At 44.9% G+C, this 19310-nt stretch overlaps 1 protein-coding gene across 1 annotated transcript in view; it reads right to left on the reverse strand.

Annotated features, from left to right (window-relative positions):
* LOC116974604 (P protein-like) overlaps positions 1-14359 on the reverse strand; it is a 73927-nt gene extending 59568 nt beyond the window's left edge. Inside the window, exons 1-2 of the mRNA XM_033023259.1 lie at positions 14236-14359; positions 12045-12104 (exon numbers count right to left, since the gene is read on the reverse strand). Coding sequence (XP_032879150.1) covers positions 12045-12104; positions 14236-14352 — 177 coding nt within the window. The 5' untranslated portion in view covers positions 14353-14359. The remainder of the gene's footprint in view (positions 1-12044; positions 12105-14235) is intronic.
* Between the last annotated feature and the right edge of the window lie 4951 nt (positions 14360-19310).

Below are 19310 nucleotides of genomic sequence, written 5' to 3' on the forward strand. Positions count from 1 at the left end.
TGTTACTGCAAGCTAAAAATACAAAAGGCTGAATGTTACATTGTTTAATAGAGTAATATTGCACGTGTCAATAGAAGTGTTTCTTGGGAATTTCAATGGGTCACCTATGGTGAAATGTGTTTGTAAGAGGCAATGCTGACTGATTACTGAGAGGAGGATACATGGAAACAATTTTTTTTCCCTAGCAAGTAACTTTTAAATGGTTCTCAAGTTACTGATAGAAATGGTATTATATCCCTCCTATAACAAATAGTGCTCCATAATTTATCAATCCCATTACATCCAATTCACATTATGAAAGCACTTGTCATAGCAGAACCACCTGTGGTTTTAAGACTCGTCTTTGATCCTGACCTCGGATGCTATCTGAGAACTTAAAATAAAACTACAGTGCAGCCTCCACGATATAGAAAGATTCCATCAGTATCATCATTTTCCATGGCATGACCCTTTATACTCATTGAATCCCATGTTACAAGGGGGGATGCATTCCTACAGAAAGCTTTTACTCTCTCAGCATTAATGCCCCCATGGGTGTGTGATATGGAGGAAAGGGAATTCTGATTGTATTGTAAGCAGAAGAGAAAGGGTTCATGATTTAATGAATTGGAAATTGATATCACATTGTTCGATAACGTGTTTCAATCGAAGTTGCCTTGTCGGTTTCCAAAGCAAATCTCTTATGCGACTTCCCGCTGCGAACCAGCAACCTAACCAGTCTGAAAAAGGGTCTCGACCCGAAACGTCACCCATTCCTTCTCTCCAGAGATGCTGCCTGTCCCGCTGAGTTACTCCAGCTTTTTGTGTCTACCTTTGGTTGAAATTGGCAAACTGTATTAAATTCAATTCTCTGTATATATTGTGTTTATTCACATAAATTCCATTGGAGTGAATTTTTCTTCATGCACCAAATAGTTTGGTAGTGGATTGTGAATTCCATAAGAGTGAATTCTCATTTCCCAAACTGCCTTAATGTGGGGGGGATACAGTAGGAAATGCAAACGTAAGTATAAAGAAAGAGAAATTAATGTGCAGTTAATTAAAACCATTCCCACTTATCCTCAGAATCTTAGCATACAATTTCACGGACTAATAGTAAGATTAAACGAGAACTTACCAGTTTGAAGTTTGATCTGTATTTTATGAGGAGTTACGATGAGGGATTACGTGAAGAACCCCGCCAGGACGCAAGCGTGTCATTCTTCAAAGCAGCGGTGTGAAATCACAGATAACTGTAATGACTAAACATAGTAAGATTAGAGAAGAGATACCAGTTAAGTATATGATCAGGGTGGGAGCGGAGGGCACGTAATCCCTCATCGTAACTCCTCATTAAATACAGATCAAACTTCAAACTGGTAAGTTCTCGTTTAATCTTACTATTTTATTTCGGAGTCACGTGAGTGACTACGTGAAGATTTTAAAGCTCTGTGATTTCATGCCGTGGAAACGAGTCCATGCATCACGTCTGCCTTGACTGTGGGAGGAATTGTGTTAACATAATTTGGACATGAATTCGACATTGAAATCATAAAATTTGTTAACACAAATTTATAACCCCTTTTCATGGGTTTAAATTAATTTACAGAACTTAAAATTGTTTCTGCAAACGTTCCAGGTTTCATTACTGGTTTATTATAAAATAATTGAAATGTTTTCCCCTCCAGACCATCCTGCTGCCTTGAGGATTTGGTCCATTGGTACATCCAACTGTATTGCTGCCGATGTAGCTGCAGCCCTGGTGGAAAGAGATTTTAAAATATTAGTATCCACCCCAGCCTGTGTTAGCACCTGTTTCAGCCATCTTGAGATGGTCTGGACCGTCACTCTTGGTTTGGTTGGCGGTGGAGGTCCCCGCAGGTTCTCTTGTTCCTGCACCCCCTGCACACTTGTCTTTCCTTCTGCGGACCCCTCTTCCAGGTCAGCCCAGAACTGACCCGCAGTGCTCCCCTCTGATGAGGTAGAAACACTGTGCAGCCCTTCAAGAGGTACTGCTGTGGGTTTATCATAGGGCCCACAGTGACCCGACTCCATCTCCCGGAGTCTGTCACGTTGGAGCAAAGCTCCATACACCGCTCCATCCGGCTCCAGCGCTCTCGGTCGCTGGCCGCCTGCGGTTGTTCAAAGTCGGACTCCTCTGAGTCCACGACCTTGTTTGTTTTGTGTCTAGCCTTTCCGCCCGGCCGCGTGGATCTGGCCGGTGCGGAGGCAACATCGGCACAGCTGATCCCACTATCGGTGATCCGAGTGCCGCTGGCTGCCCGCTGCTCCGCGGTCCTCCTTCTCCAGCTTTGTCCTTACTGCCCTTCTGTGGCGTGGATATGGCCGGTCTGGAGGTGACATCGGGCACAGCTGATCCCATCTAGCCCACCAGCTTTGTCGCAGCCCGTTGGTTTCTCCACCTGCAATCAGCATGGTAAAAACATAAAAAGACCGCAGCTCTTACCTGCAGGTCCAGGTTAAAATTGTCGCTACGGGTGAACGTCGTTCCACCCCGTCTGCTGCCGTTATTGACTTCCCGCCGTCAATACCTTGAGCACGTTTTGGATTTTGAGATCAGTATTGCGGATACCTGTCCCCATATGTCTCCAGATACACTGGTTAACACTAGGCACTTGCAATGCCTTGCAGTTACCTGGGGGTAAATGCCGTGCAATGGTGTCAGACATAGCCAGTGTCTGTAGTTTGTTACTAGACAAATAGTCCACACTGGCTGCAATTTTGGGCTCCAGGTCTTCCCCGGTTAGGTCTGGCTGGAAGAATTGGTTCACCATATCCAGCATGCCTTATTTCACCCCAGGGCTACTGGGGGTATGTGGTTCTGTGACCCGTTCAGAGTCTACCCAGAACAGATCCTCCGTGTTCTCCTCTGACGAGGTGGAGACACTATGCAGCCCCGCAAGGGGTACCGCTGTGGGGCTTATTGGGTGCCCACTGTGGCTAGCCTCCCTCTCCCGGAGTCTGCCACTTTGGAGGATCTCCTGGAGCAACCGCTCTAACCGGCCCCCGTGCTCACGGGCACTGGCCGCTCGCGGCTGCTCCTCGTCATGCAGCCGATCAAACCGGCTCCAGTGCTCTCGGGCACTAACCGCTCCCGGTTGCTCGTACTGCCCCGTCCGCTCGAACCGGCCCCGGTGCTCACGGGCAATGGCCGCTCGCGGCTCCTCAAAGTCCGACTCATCTGAGTCCGGCATTCGTGGGGTCTTTCTCTTCGCTTTTCCCGCCCGGCCGAGAAGTGGATTTTGCCGTAGCGGGAGCGAAGTCGGGCACAGCTGACTCAAATTCAGAAGATTCCCGTGCCGTCGGCTGCTGCTGCTGCTGGCTGTCCGCAACTCCGCGGTTCTCCCCCGCCAGCTCTCCCGCAGCCTTCATGGATCCGGTCCATGTCTCCACCTAAAAGGTAAGTGGAAGGAACGCAGAGTCTTCTTACCTGCTGTTCCCGACTTTCAAATTCTGGAACGCAGAGTCTCCTTACCTGCTGTTCCTGGCTTTCAAATTTTGCCGCTAGGGGAACGTTGTTCCCCCTTGCTGTGACTTGTTGCAATGCGTGTAGCGATATGACACGCATGCGTCCTGGCGGGGTTCTTCACGTAGTCACTCACGTGACTCCAAAATAAAATTACAATTAGATTCTCATAGTCCAGCATGCTCAGGACAGTGTTCAAAATCACTGGGAAATTTAATAAACTTTTGTTTGTAACGGGAAGGTCAGCAACCAAAATAGGGACATTTAATGCAAGTGAGAAGGGAGGTAACAATAGACAATAGACAATAGGTGCAGGAGTAGGCCATTCGGCCCTTCGAGCCAACACCGCCATTCAATGTGATCATGGCTGATCATCCCCAATCAGTACCCTGTTCTTGCCTTCTCCCCATATCCCCTGACTCCACTATCTTTTAGAGCCCTCTCTCTCTTGAAAGCATCCAGAGAACCGGCCTCCACCGCCCTCTGCGGCAGAGAATTCCACGGACTCACAACTCTGTGAGAAAAAGTGTTTCCTGGTCTCCGTTCTAAATGGCTTACGCCTTATTCTTAAAGTATTCCCCTTATTCCCTTATACTTAATTCCCCTTATTCCCTTATTCTTAAAAATTCTTCGTAACATGAAAAAAGAAACATTCGCACATTGTGAACTGTCTGATTTAGAATGCACTGCTTGAGAGGACGATGAAAGCAGATTAATTTAAAACTCTGCAAAACCAATTGTATAGTGAATGGAGAAAAAAATAACATTTACAGGACTATTTGGAAATAGCTAGGAAGTGGAACTATTTTAACAGCTCTTTCACAGAACTGGTACAGGACTAATGGTTCCTTCTGAGGTATGGACCTGTCCCACTTACGCAACTTTTTTGCCGACTGCCGACACTCGTTGCAGGTTGCCGAATTTGAAAATCCAGCGGCGACCAGAAAGACACTACGATTCTTTGGGCGACTGAGGAAACTACTCATGACCATACAGGCGCCACCCCAGTGACATGTCGCGGGGTGAAGCCTGTATGGTCGTGAGTAGTCACCCAAAGAGCCGTACCTTGTTCTGGTCACCGCTGGATTTTCAAATTCGGTAGTAGGAAGGAGATTTTTTAGGAAGGAGATGAGGAGAAATTTCTTTAGACAGTGCATGGTGAATCTGTGGAATTCTTTGCCACAGAATGCTGTGGAGGCCAAGTCAGGGGATATTTTTAAGGCAGAGATAGGTAGATTCTTGTTTGGTACAGATGTTAGAGATTATGGGGAGAAGGCAGGAGAATGGGGTTAGGAGGGAGAGATAGATCAGCCATGATTGAAATGCAGAGTAGACTTGATGGGACGAATGGCCTAATTCTACTCCTTTTCCTTATGACCTTAAGATGATGTGGGTTCCTTTCGAGCCCCGTTTTCTTCAAGTATTGTGGTAGTATAATGGAATATTGCTCTGTGGGAGGGAGTGTATTTTAGATTCCTCAACGGCAGCAGAATGGCACAGCTGGTAGGATGCTGCCTCACAGCACCAGAGACTCGTGTTCGATCCTGACCTCAGATGCTACCTGTGTGGAGTTTGCACATTTTCCCTCTGACCGCGTGGGTTTCCTTCAGCTTCTCCGGTATCTTCCCACATCCCAAAGACGTGCGGGTTGGTAGATTAATTGGCCTCTGTAACATTACCCCTGATATGGAGGGAGTGGATGAGAAAGTGCGATAACATCGGACTAGTGTAAATGGGTGATCGGTAGTCAGTGTGAATTCGACGGGCCAGAGTTTCGCTGCTGTATCTCTAAACTAAACTAAACTGGAGGAAATTGTGGTGGTAAAATATTCAAGCCATTGGGATCTGAGCTATTTGACATTGGCCAAAAAGGATCGTGTTCAGGTGCAAATTTATGCAGTGAGTGAGCCGGGCAGAGAGATATTCAATATGCATTTAGTAATTCTTTGTGTGAGTCAGTTTGCCCTCTTGGCATCATGCTTGATGATGGGACTCTTGGTTTTATGCCTATTGGTTTTATACTGGAATCATCCTATAACCATTCATAGAGTTTGGGTCATTAAACCATGGACCTATTTAGGCCCTATAACCCCCACAATTAAAATGTGGATTGTGGAAATGTCAGAGACCCTACATCTAGAAAGAATTAGACTTGTATTAATAGACAAACAAGAACTTTTTGTTAAAATATGGGCTCCATTCATTAACTATCTGAAGGGATAGACTGGCCCAGCACGAAAACCCAACTGAAACTTGAACTCAGGATTAGATGAAAAGTTATACTTTATAATCTACGAACCTATCTCCAATGATGTATTATAAGTAATTCATTCCACTTTTTCTGTTTTTTGATATTTGTAACTCTTTTTTCTCTCTTTCTCTCTTTCTCTATCTATATAAAAAAACACTAGAAGCAGAATTAATCGACAATTGAAAATTTTAATAATGTATGATTGATGTATATGAAAAGTTTTTTTTACTATAATGTGTAACTATACTTTATAATATGTTTGCTTCTAATAAAAATATTTTAAAAAAAAAAAATACCTTGGACCTATTTACAAACAAAGGGTCATAGAGTGATACAGTGTGGAAACCAGCCCTTCGGCTCAACTTGCCCACACCGGCCAACATGCCCCACCTACACTAGTCCCACCTGCCTGGTTTAGGCCTATTTCTCTCTGAACCTACCCTATCCATGTACCTGTCTAAATGTTTCTTAGGTGTTGCGATAGCATCTGCAAAATGTGTCCTCTCTAAAAGGGTGGTGAATCTGTGGAATTCTTTGCCGCAGAGGGCTTTGGAGCCCAAGTCAGTGGATATTTTTAAGGCAGAGATAGATAGATTTGTGATTAGTACCGATGTCAGGGGTTATGGGGAGAAGGCAGGAGAATGTGATTAGGAGGGAGAGATAGATCAGCCATTATTGAATGGTGGAGTAGACCTAATGGCCTAATTCTGCACCTTATGACACAACGTGTGACCTTATGACACAATTGATTCCACACCACTATTTTCCAGAAGGACTTTTCTTTCTGATGCCACAGATGATATTCTCTCTTGCTGACATGCGTGCTTAGATAATGCTGCTTGCCAGATGGCATAACATAACAGTAAAGCTGCAAATCTAACATGAATTAACACAATCCAAATGTGCAATTTCCTTTTGAACCTACTTGTTAATTTCAGGTCAGTTTCACAGGTTCACTGATCTCCAGCTTGTAGAAAGTGGGGGGGGGGGGGGAACCAGTAAACATGTTAAAGGGCAGTGATTATTACCTTCATGCAGCGGTGAAGGTGGCTGAGTCACAAACTGTGAGATCAGCAGTGGGGAGTCGATAAAATATCATTTTTAAACATCCTGAGACTTCTCGTTTCGAAAATGATATTGTCTTTGCAGATTGCTGCCAGCAGCCCACACGGTTGGGCAGAGTTAATTATGGTCGGCCAGGGTCAGGCTAATTAAAATATTTCTGGAGAGCCCCTGGCATTGTCAATGCCTTTGACTTAGACCATCTGTTTGGCAATGGGAAGTGATGAGTTGCTTGTGCAATTAATAGGCTGGTGTTAGCTCTACCTACCTGGCAGCTTAAATAAGGTCGACAAATTTAATACCTTGCTATCATATTCCAAAATCAGCTGCCTTCTTGAGGAATGATATTGTAACTCCTGACCTGCTAAATGCTGCTAAATGCTGTTAAATTATGGGGATTAGGCGGGAATGACACAAATTAAAACACACACCAATCCTAGACTTGTGTGGCCAGAACTAATAAACTGGAGTCAATGGATTCCTAGAGGATACCGTTTACAAGTTCATACCTATGGCAGCCCTGTCCCCTAGCTCTTAACAATAACCCCCCCCCCCCCCCCCCCCCCCCCCTCCATCTCCCCAGACAGAACAGAGATAAGAACACAAAATCATGACTGGAGTAGATCGAGTAAACGCACAGAGTCTCTTGCCCAGAGAACCGGAGGATAAAGGTTTCACGTGAAGGGGGGAAAGATTTAATAGGAACATAGAAACATAGAAAATAGGTGCAGGAGTAGGCCATTCGGCCCTTCGAGCCTGCACCGCCATTCAATGTGATCATGGCTGATCATCCAACTCAGTATCCCATCCCTGCCCTCTCCATACCCCCTGATCCCTTTAGCCACAAGGGCCACATCTAACTCCCTCTTAAATATAGCCAATGAACTGGCCTCAACTACCTTCTGTGGCAGGGAGTTCCAGAGATTCACCACTCTCTGTGTGAAAAATGTTTTTCTCATCTCATCTTTTTTACATAATGGGTGGTGGGTGTATGAGTGAGTTGCTGGAGGAGGTAGTTGAGGCAGGTACTATTGCAACGTTTAAGGAACATTTATACTTGTACATGGGTAGGACAGGGCTTCATACCACACTTCCTTTTCGTTTTGTGATCTGTTGGAACCCTCCTGAAGTCTGACACCACAGCATTCATTGTCTGTTACATTTTTCAGATTCCTGCCAACTTCAGTCTTTGAAATTAAGCCAGAGTGCTACTATTTGTGCATAGAGAGTAAAATCAGTGACCAAAATACCAAGGGTTTCAATATTGCAAGCAAGATGTTCCTCCAGCAAATGCATTTTAAATGTTACATACACGTCATCCATAACCAGTGCATGAACCCTCACTGTTCATGGTCTTCATCATGGTCGATGTACTAAATCTATGCCAACTCTCTTTACTTAAAGTTTCGTTCCAGCGTTATTCTTTCTAAATGTTTCTGAATTTAACTTGAACAGGTTTTAATTGCCAAGAGTAATATTTGCAATTGCTCAGCTTCCTGGTGCCACTCCCATAAGAAGTATTGAAAGACTGCGCTTGGACCAGCAGCAATGTGCCTCTCTCCCTCCTCCAGCAACCTTGGTCAGACCATCTCTCCACTTAGAGTCTTGCAAACCATCTCTCAGCTTGAATTGCTGTCGATCTACAATCCTCACTGTGTCACCTTCTAGCATCAAGGCAGTGTAGTCATTTAGTATCTCAAACATGCACTTTACCTCCACATTTAAAAAAAATCATTTTTGGTTTCTAATCTTTTTTACTGCTGATCTAGCATGGTGGTTGTTAACTGGGCTGGCTGCCTAAATTCTTCATAGTAGATTTTGGGACGTGTGGTCAAATCCTACCATGGCAGCTGTCCAAGTTCATTTCTAATAAATAGCTCAATCTGGAAATTAAACAAAAAAATCTGATTTCTGTGATGGTTGGGTTGTTGTAACAAGCCATCTGGTTTATTAACATCCTTAAAGGATGGAAAGCTTGTGTCCTGCTGAGTTCCTCTAGCAGTTTGTTTGTTGCTCCAGACTCCGGTCTCTTGTGTCTCCATTTTACCTGTTCAATGTCTCCTACTTCCTCTCCGCAACAGGAATTCTGCGACTCTCTCTCCCACCGTCTGGTTTCATTGCTCTCCTGTTCTTCAACCATCTTTCCATCCTCTTTCCTTACCTGTCGCTACCTATCACCCAACATAGTGCCACAGTATCTCAACCATGCACAGTGGTGGCACAGTGGTGCAGCGGTAGAGTTGCTGCCTTACAACGCTTACAGCCCCAGAGACCCAGGTTTGATCCTGGCTTCCGGTGGAGTTTCTACATTCTTCCCATGACCTGCGTGGGTTTTCTCCGAGATCTTCGGTTTCCTCCCACACTCCAAAGACGTACAGGTTAGTAGGTTAATTGGCTCGGTATAAGTGTAAATTGTCCCTAGTGTATGTAGGGTAGTGTTAATATGTGAGGATCGCTGGTCGGTGCGGACTCGGTGGGCTGAAGGGCCTGTTTCTGCACTTCTAAATTAAAACTAAACTAAACCTGGCTCCATCTTTCCTCCATTTAGAGTCATAGAGTCATAGAGTGATACAGTGTGGCAACACTGCGCACACCGGCCAACATGTCTCAGCACACCACCTGCCAGCATCTGGTCCATATCCCTCCAAACCTGTCCTATCCATGTACCTGTCTAACTTGTTGTTAAATGTTGGGATAGTTCCTGCCTCAACTACCTCCTCTGGTAGCTTATTCCATACATCCACCACCCTTTGTGGGAAAAAGTTACCCCTCAGATCCCTATTAAATCTTTTCCCCTTCACCTTAAACCTATGTCCTCAATTCTCCTACTCCGGGCAAGAGACTCTGTGCATCTACCCGATGTTTAATGTTTTATGTGTCATTCCTAACTGTCACTGTATGTCATGTTGTCACTTGCGGGCGGAGTAACAAGGCAAATTCCTTGTATGTGAATACTTGGCCAATAAACTTATTCATTCATTCATTCATTCCTCTCATGATCTTATACACCTCTATAAGATCACCCCTCATCCTCCTGCACTCCAAGGAATAGAGTACCAGCCTACTCAACCTCTCCCTATAGCTCCGACCCTCTAGTCCTGGCAGCATCCTCGTAAATCCCTGTACCTTTTCCAGCTTGACAACATCTTTCCTATAACACGGTGCCCAGAACTGAACACAATACTCTAAATTCAGCCTCACCAATTTCTTATACAACTGCAACATGACCTCCCAACTTCTATACTCAATACTCTGACTGGTGAAGGCCAATGTGCCAAAAGCCTTTTTGACCGCCTTATCTACCTACGACTCCACCTTCAGGGAACGTTGCACCTGCACTCCTAGATCCCTCTGCTCTACAACACTCCCCAGAGCCCAACCATTCACTGTGTAGGTCCTGCCCATGTTAGACTCCCCAAAACACAACAGCTCACATTTTTCTGCATTAAATTCCATCCCCCCTTCCCCCCCACCTTCCCTCATTCCTCCCTCTCCGGGTTGTGACCTGTCATCCCCTCTCTTACTTCCTCCTCTGACCTCTTTGTATTGGCCACCTCCCCTCTGAGGTGGCCAATACACAGTCTGGTTCAGCAGTTTAGACACTCACTCCTGTAATAAATTACAACGCATAGTTAACAAAGCATCCAAAATCATCAGCACTCCCCTTCCATCAATAGAATCACTCCAACACAAACGGTCTGTGTCAAGGGTGAAGAAAATCATCTCTGATCCCTCCCACCCAGCTCACCACATCTTCCACCTGCTACAGCTCACTGTCCGCCAAGACATCTCGATTTAAAAACAGTTTTTACCCACACGCAATCCGAATTCTGAACACACTATGATAACAGCACATATCCTCCCCATGCATGTACTGTATATTGTATGATGTTGTGTTTTATGTTATGTTTGACGGGAATCAGCCTACCTTGTAACATCCTGTACTGAACCTGAATTCCACCAGTTTGACTGTGTGGTCATTAAATAATCTAATCTAATCTAATCTAATCTACACTCTCAGTCCTGATGTAGGGTCACGACCTGAAGCTTTGACTATCGCTTAGCCTCCATGGATGCTGCTTGACCCACTCTGTTCCTCCAGAAGGTTATTTATTCTCCTTCCCTGCTTTAGCCTTGTTGTGACCCCAGACCCAATAAAATAATTCACTCTTAAATACATCCTCAGTTTAGAGACCAGCTTAGAGTTCGACAATCAAAGTTAGCAATATCCAAATCATGTGAATGAAGTATTTATTTCTTGAGCCGGTAATATGAAAAGCTTATTTATCCTAAAGTAAAAGGCAAAGTGCTGGAGGATCTCAGCAGATCAGGCAGCATCTGTGGAAGGAACCTTTTGGGTTAGAAACATAGAAAATAAGTGCAGGAGGAGGCCATTCGGCCCTTCGAGCCAGCACCGCCATTCATTGTGATCATGGCTGATCGTCCCCAATTAATAACCCGTGCCTGCCTTCCCCCCATATCCCTTGATTCCACTAGCCCCGAGAGCTCCATCTAACTCTCTCTTAAATCCATCCAGTGACTTGGCCTCCACTGCCCTCTGTGGCAGGGAATTCCACAAATTCACAACTCTCTGGGTGAAAAAGTTTTTTCTCACCTCAGTCTTAAATGACCTCCCCTTTATTCTAAGGCTGTGGCCCTTGGTTCTGGAGTCGCCCAACATTGGAAACACTTTTTTCTGCATCTAGCTTGTCCAGTCCTTTTATAATTTTATATGGTTCTATAAGATATCCCCTCATCCTTCTAAACTCCAGTGAATTTGTTCACTGGGACGACCCTTCTTTGGACTGATTCCATCATCTGCAGTCTCTTGTATCTCCCATTCTTTATAAACCAGCTTCTTATTTATCTTATTCTCTTGGTGGATATGTCTTATTCTCTACAACATGGGTAGGAAAGGTTTGGAGGAATATCGACCAAACACAGGTAGGTGGGACTGGCGGAGCTGGGACACGTTGGCCGGTGTGGGCAAGTTGGGTCGAAGGGCCTGTTTCCACACTGGATTACTCTATGACGCTTTTTATTTCATCATCCATGGCATCCATCCTCCAGTTTCCTTCTCTGGGCAACTCAGAAGTGAGCCCCAGGCAGTGTGGTCAGAAGAATCCCTCTCATTATTTTGTGTCTTATAATTTAATTCAGGGTAAATGTAATCTAAAAGGCACAGTGCCACCTCCAAGATCATATTCGTCTGGGTGGTTAAGGGCAGAGGCAGCGAGCACTTGCACTCTAGCAGTTAGGAGTTACCTTTATCAGAAGGGCAGTCTGTTCTCCGATGTAGTCAATCAATTGCAAGTTGGCCAGTGCCTGAAATAGAAATGGTGAAATAAGTGGAAAATCAAGAATTCAATGGAGTTAGGAGATGACAAGGGGTCCTGCTTGCTCTCTGCAAAAAAAATGGGGGTTGTAAGTAACAGGTTGCACACTTGGGGTATTTGTTCTGCTTCAGTCAATGTCAAATTCTACTGTGACACCCAGTTCTCCCCTAGAGTAAAGGGTTCTTAAAGATAGCGTAGTCAGGGGATATGGGGAGGAGGCAGGAACGGGGTACTGATTGGGGATGATCAGCCATGATCACGTGCTGGCTCGAAGGGCCGAATGGCCTACTCCTGCACCTATTGTCTAATGTCTATTGAGTAGATCCCAGCATGGGTTTATCACTGTTCGTTGAAGAGCCTTCCTCAAGATTATGTAATGAGAGCTCTCGATTTGGTTTTGGAAGCCTCTGTCACGTTGTGAGCATTTACAGACTTCTTGCAGAAATCATCCCCCAATTTTACCTCAGGTCCTACGATGCAGAAACACACACCACCAAATGCAGTGATTTAACTGCTCGGATTTCAGGTATGGTTATCTTGATGTTCATAAGTTGTAGGAGTAGAATTAAGTCATTCAGCCCATCATGTCTACTCAGTCATTCAATCATGGCTGATCTATCTTTCCCTCTCAACGCTGTGGTCCTGCCTTCTTCCCATAACCCCTGGTGTCCCATACTAATCAAGAACCAAGAATCAAGAGCATAGGAGCAGGGAGGTTCTACTGAAGTTGTACAGGGTCTTGGTGAGATCACACCTGGAGTATTGCGTACAGTTTTGGTCTCCTAATCTGAGGAAAGACATTCTTGCCATAGAGCGAGTACAGAGAAGGTTCACCAGACTGATTCCTGGGATGTCAGGACTTTCATATGAAGAAAGACTGGATAGACTCGGCTTGTACTTGCTAGAATTCAGGAGATTGAGGTGGGATCTTATAGAAACTTACAAAATTCTTAAGGGGTTGGACAAGCTAGATGCAGGAAGATTGTTCCCGATGTTGGGGAGGTCCAGGACAAGGGGTCACAGTTTAAGGATGAAGGGGAAATCCTTTAGGACCGAGATGAGAAAAACATTTTTCACACAGAGAGTGGTGAATCTCGAACTCTCTGCCACAGAAGGTAGTTGAGGCCAGTTCATTGGCTATATTTAAGAGGGAGTTAGATGTGGCCCTTGTGGCTAAAGGGATCATGTGGTATGGAGAGAAGGCAGGTACAGGATACTGAGTTGGATGATCAGCCATGATCATATTGAATGGCGGTGCAGGCTCGAAGGGCCGAATGGCCTACTCCTGCACCTATTTTCTATGTTTCTAAGAACAGGTGATGTGGTATTAACAATTAAATTAGACTTAAAACAGTTTTAATTAAAACTGAAACACTTTACTAAATCTTCCCAGCAATTTAATTCCTTTTTTGAACATATTTTTGGTAAACATCATTTTTATTTTATATCTGACGTGCCGTTTTTTAAATTCCCATAAATTTCACTCAAAGCGTGATCACTTTTGGTGTCTATTATCTTCCACATTCATGGCCAGAATTTCAGGTTGCAAATTTAACCTCTTCAGAAAACAAATGGCCTGTAATTAGTCAAACATTTGTTCCCTCGTTCCAGTCAATGTTATAAGATATGAGATAAGAGTGTCTGCCATAAAAATCAAATGTGATCAGAAACAATTAAATTCAATCTTGCTTCAGCTTTACAAACACATGAATAGCATCAACAATAACATACAATAAATTCTCCGTTATTCCGAGTAAACTGGACCACGCAGTAACAAGGAACTGCAGATGCCGCTTCACCAAGGAAAGACACAATATACTGGAGGAACTCAGGGTAGCATCCCTGGAAAACATGGACAGGTGATATTTCAGGTCGGGTCCCTGAAGGCGGGTCTTTGGAGTGTAGGAGGAAACCGGAGCACCCAGAGAAAAGACATGTAATCAAAGGGAGAATGAACAAACTCCATACAGTCAGGATCAAACCCGGGTCTCTGGCGCTGTGCCACTGTGTCGCCAGAACTTAAAGGGTCCTGGGATTCAGTGCCCATTGAGAAGTCTAATTGGTGCATTTTCTTGATTGCAACGAAGCATGCAATCTTAACTTCAACAATTTACACGTACCTCCATCAGGACAAATAGTGCAGCAAAGAAAAGCAGCGTTGCCCATTCTACTCTGTGCAGTATTATCTCAAAGTCTTGGACGTCTGCCAGCACCAGCAACCAAATGGCACCCAACATGGCAATCCAACCTGTTAAAGAAGCATACGAAGAGTTAGGATAAGAACACTACACAACAGTGAAAACTAACAACTCAAATTTGGTCAAAGGTATTTCCTGCAGCTCTATTGGAAGTGATTCTTTGCAGCTTTGGCTATCAAACTGTGTGTGATAAATATGAAACAGCAGCTCATTTGGGGCGTTTGACTGCACTGCCAAAAGCCTAATGAGCGATGCAAATTAAAACAATTAACGATCTAGGGTTTCACCAGGTGGTGGCTTGGTATATCATGAGAATAACTTGCAGCTTTAGTTTAGTTTAGAGATGCAGCGTGGAAACAGGTCCCTGCAGCCCACGCTGACCATTGATCACCCGTTCACACTGGTTCCATGTTATTCCACGTGCATCCTACACACTAGCGGTAATTTACAGCAACCAATTAACCTACAAACCTAGGCATCTTTGGAATGTGAGAGGAAATCAGAGCACCCGTGGTAAATTCACGCGGTCACATGGAGAGGACGGGATCATGGGCGGAAATTCTGGGGGGAGGAGGACAGGAGTGGGCTGTCCCCCCCCCCCCCCCCCCCCATGTTTTGAGAGGTGAGGGACAAACCCCCATGTTTTTGTGAAACATGTTGCAGCAAGACCAGGAAAGGAGACTATTATCTGAATGGTGGCCGATTAGGAAAAGGGGAGATGCAACGGATCCTGGTACACCAGTCAATAAAAGTAAGCATGCAGGTGCAGCACGCAGTGAAGAAAGCGAATGGTATGTTAGCATTCATAGCAAAAGGATTTGAGTATAGGTGCAGGGAGGTTCTACTGCAGTTGTACAGGGTCTTGGTGAGACCACACCTGGAGTATTGCGTTAAGTTTTGGTCTCCTAATCTGAGGAAGGGCATTCTTGCCATAGAGGGAGTACAGAGAAGGTTCACCAGACTGATTCCTGGGGTGGCAGGACTTTCATATGAAGAAAGACTGGATAGACTCGGCTTGTACTCGCTAGAATTTAGAAGATTGAGGGGGGGATCTTATAGAAACTTACAAAATTCTTAAGGGGTTGGACAGGCTAGATGCAGGAAGATTGTTCCCGATGTTGGGGAAGTCCAGAACAAGGGGTCACAGTTTAAGGATAAGGGGGAAATCTTTTAGGACCGAGATGAGAAAAAGAAAGTGGTGAATCTGTGGAATTCTCTGCCACAGAAGGTAGTTGAGGCCAGTTCATTGGCTATATTTAAGAGGGAGTTAGATGTGGCCCTTGTTGCTAAAGGGATCAGGGGGTATGGAGAGAAGGCAGGTACAGGATACTGAGTTGGATGATCAGCCATGATCATATTGAATGGCGGTGCAGTCTCGAAGGGCCGAATGGCCTACTCCTGCACCTATTTTCTATGTTTCTATGTAAAACCGAAGCCTCCAAAGTCAAGTCGCAGCCACGTTGCCACCACAGCCAGCTCCGTGATGGTAAGTCCACAGGCTCTGCGAAAGGAGCTCTCAAAGTCGACTCCAGTTGGAGGCCGCCAGCTCCTAGAATCTACCAGTCCGGGACTAGCTGCAGTTCCCAGGTCGGCTCGCCTTCCCCCTGGACTAGCTGTAGCGCCCAGCTCGCTTGAGTGCCCCGGGACGGGCTGCAGTTCCCAGGTCACGTAAACTAATTGAAAAAAATATACCTGCGGGCCTGATGATTTTAGGTTACAGGCCTGATCTGGCCGGTGGGCCATAGGTTGCTGACCCCTGTCCTAGATGTCAGGCCTCATTGTGTGTCCCCAATGTATTAAAAGCGATTTCCTCCCCTACGTACAAACTCTGTACAGACAGCACCCGTAGTCTGGATCGAACCTGGGTCCCTGGCGCTGTAAGGCAGCAACTCTACCGTGCCACCCTCCAATTTTACTTTTTAATTTCACTATTCATTCAAAATCGCAATTACAGCTATTGCTGTAATTGAAGGAGAGAAGGCAGGTGCAGGATACTGAGTTGGATGATCAGCCATGATCATATTGAATGGCGGTGCAGGCTCGAAGGGCCGAATACTGAGCCACCGGGAGATCAGGTTGGTTATTGCGAACTGAGCGGAGGTGTTGGGCAAAGCGATCGCCAAGCCTGCGCTTGGTCTCACCGATGTAGAGAAGTTGACACCTGGAACAGCGGATGCAGTAGATGAGGTTGGAGGAGGAGGAGCAGGTGAACCCCTCCCATTCCAAACAGCACCTCATATTTCACTGGGGCAGTTTACATCCCAGCAGTATATACATTGACTTCTCCAATTTCAGGTAGTCCTTTCTTTCTCCCTCCTTCCCCTCCCCTTCCCAGCTCTCCCACAGCCTACTGATTCCGTCTCTTCCTTTCTTCCCCCCCCCAGACGTAGAAACATAGAAACATAGAACATAGGTGCAGGAGTAGGCCATTCGGCCCTTCGAGCCTGCACCGCCATTCAATATGATCATGGCTGATCATCCAACTCTGTATCCTGTACCTGCCTCTAGCTCCTCGACTGAGCAAGAGTGAGTCAAGTCAAGTTTATTCGTCACATACACCAGTTCAGTGGTGAGGGCGAGTGGTAAGATACACCAACCATTTAGCATGATCCTCTGCAAAATAGGGGATTGAGGAAAGGCTGAGTAATGTTCAATTAGTAATCAATAAGTAATCACCAGTCTCCCAAAATGGTGCACTCAGTCCTTGGGGTCAGGCTTGAAGTCATAACACTTTGTCTCAGTCACAAAAGTGCTGGAATAACTCATGGGGTCATAAGGTTATAAGAGATAGGAGTAGAATTAGGCCATTTGGCCCATCATATCTACTCCACCATTCAATCATGGCTGATCTATCTCTCCCTCCTAACCCCATTCTCCTGCCTTCTCCCCATAATTTCTGACATCTGTACTAGTCATGAACAGGTCAGGGAGCATCTCTGGAGAACATGGATAAGTGACATTTCGGGTTGGGATCCTTCTTCAGAGTAAAGAAAGGCCTCGACCTGGAAATGTTACCTTTCCATGTTCTTTAGAGATGCTTCCTAGCCCACTTCTTCTTCTTGCGTATGGCGTACACAGCCTAAAGTTGTAGGTCAACTTATTCTGTTTGATGTTCAAGTAGGAACTGAAGATGCTGGAGAATCGAAGGTAGACAAACTTGCTGGAGAAACTCAGCGGGTGCGGCAGCACCTATGGAGCGAAGGAAATAGGCAACGTTTCCGGCCAAAACCCTTCTTCAGACTGTTCTATTTGATCTTGTTTGTGCACGTCGGGTTGATTGCATTAGTCGAAACAGGGTGGACCACGTGGAGGTTGCATTCTCCCCCCCCCCCCCCCCGACCCACTGAGTTACTCCAGAACTTTGTATCTTATTTTGTAAACCAACATCTGCAGTTCCTTGTTTCTACACTTTGTCTCAGATTAGTTCTACCCAAGTGTTCTGTACATTAGCTCTACCCATTCCATCTATACATGATCACAAAGGGCATTCACATTGATTGTCAGGCTTCACTCCCAGTGACACATTTAATAGGCAATTAAAGTGAAATGTTCTTTAAAGTACAGGAAGGCCAAGAATTATGTATGATTTGCATAAAGTAAATGATGGAGTGGTGTATCTCCACTCGTGAATTCTGAAGATTGAAACATGATTCATTAATCCCTTGAACGTGCTGGCCAATTCGCTCATTCATTATGATGCACCTTTCAAACCAGCCATTAGTTTTTCAACCAGATTTGGCCCTTTGTCACATAGCACCAAATTAGTCATATTGTACGTCCTGCTCAATAAGACCCCGTTATCTGGAAAGTTGGTCCTCCCTCTTAATCTGTGGCTGTTTTAACTGTATCTGGACTCCCAACGAGTTAACTTGATCATTAATTGCACTTATTTTCTCCCCAATTAGTTTCTGCCAAGGCATCCTCCTAATGAGGTGAGCAGGCAATCTGCTCGTTGAGCCTTTGTGATATGAATCCACGTCACAGGATAAGTGAATCCAAAATGAATAGAGCCTGAGCCTGAGCCTGAGAATGAGGAATGTGAAATGAGAAAGAGAGAAAGAGAGAAAGGAGTCAAAATGAAATGAGGCATTCAGAAGGATTAAAGGGAAGAAACATACTTGTCATTTTCCTGCCATGCCTCATCATGATTAAGAGTAGGGGATATAATTGGATAGGGAATAATGGGGATTATGTTTGTAAGGCAGCATTTATAAGGCTTTTATTTTTCTTAGGGCAGGGGTTTCTTTCAGCAGGGAGTTTTTTTTGCATTTATATCTCTGGCAACGCAGAGCAATTTTGGGTTTGTAAAAAAATTAGGTGAATGCATCAAATTTTGTTTGCCAGAAATAAAGTGCAAACACTTATGACATTAACACCTATTTGAACCCACTTTCAAAAGTTCATAAGTGATAGGAGCAGAATTAGGCCATTCAGTCCATCAAGTCTAGTCCACCATTCAATCATGGCTGATCTATCACTCCCTCCTAATCCCATTCTCTTGCCTTCTCCCCATAACCCCTGATGCCTGTACTATCTACCTCTTACTTAAAAATATCCATTGACTTGGGCTCCACAGCCTTCAGTGGCATTGAATTCCACAGATTCACCACTCTCTGACTCAAGAAATTCCTCCTCATCTCCTTCCGAAAGGAACGTCCTTTAATTCTGAGGATATAACCTCTGGTCCTCGACTCTCCCACTAGTGGAAACATCCTCTCCATGTCCACTCTATCCAGGCTTTTGTTCGTCTACTCCAAATTTACTGATCCTTTTTGCTCTCTGGAGCAAACCACTTACATCAACGGCTAAAGTGGTGTAGAACAAGCAAACAAATCCTTTATGGATGCAGTTTCCACAATTTTCAATTGAATGGTTCTCCTCATAAATTGAATTGCCAACATCGAGTTTCACTGGTGTAAACAAAATGAATTTGATCTTCAGAGTTGATTTTTTGTTTAAAAGCAAAACAGAAAATCAAAGTTCCATACATGAAGCTG

Source organism: Amblyraja radiata, chromosome 6, assembly GCF_010909765.2.
Source record: "Amblyraja radiata isolate CabotCenter1 chromosome 6, sAmbRad1.1.pri, whole genome shotgun sequence".
NCBI lineage: Eukaryota > Metazoa > Chordata > Chondrichthyes > Rajiformes > Rajidae > Amblyraja > Amblyraja radiata.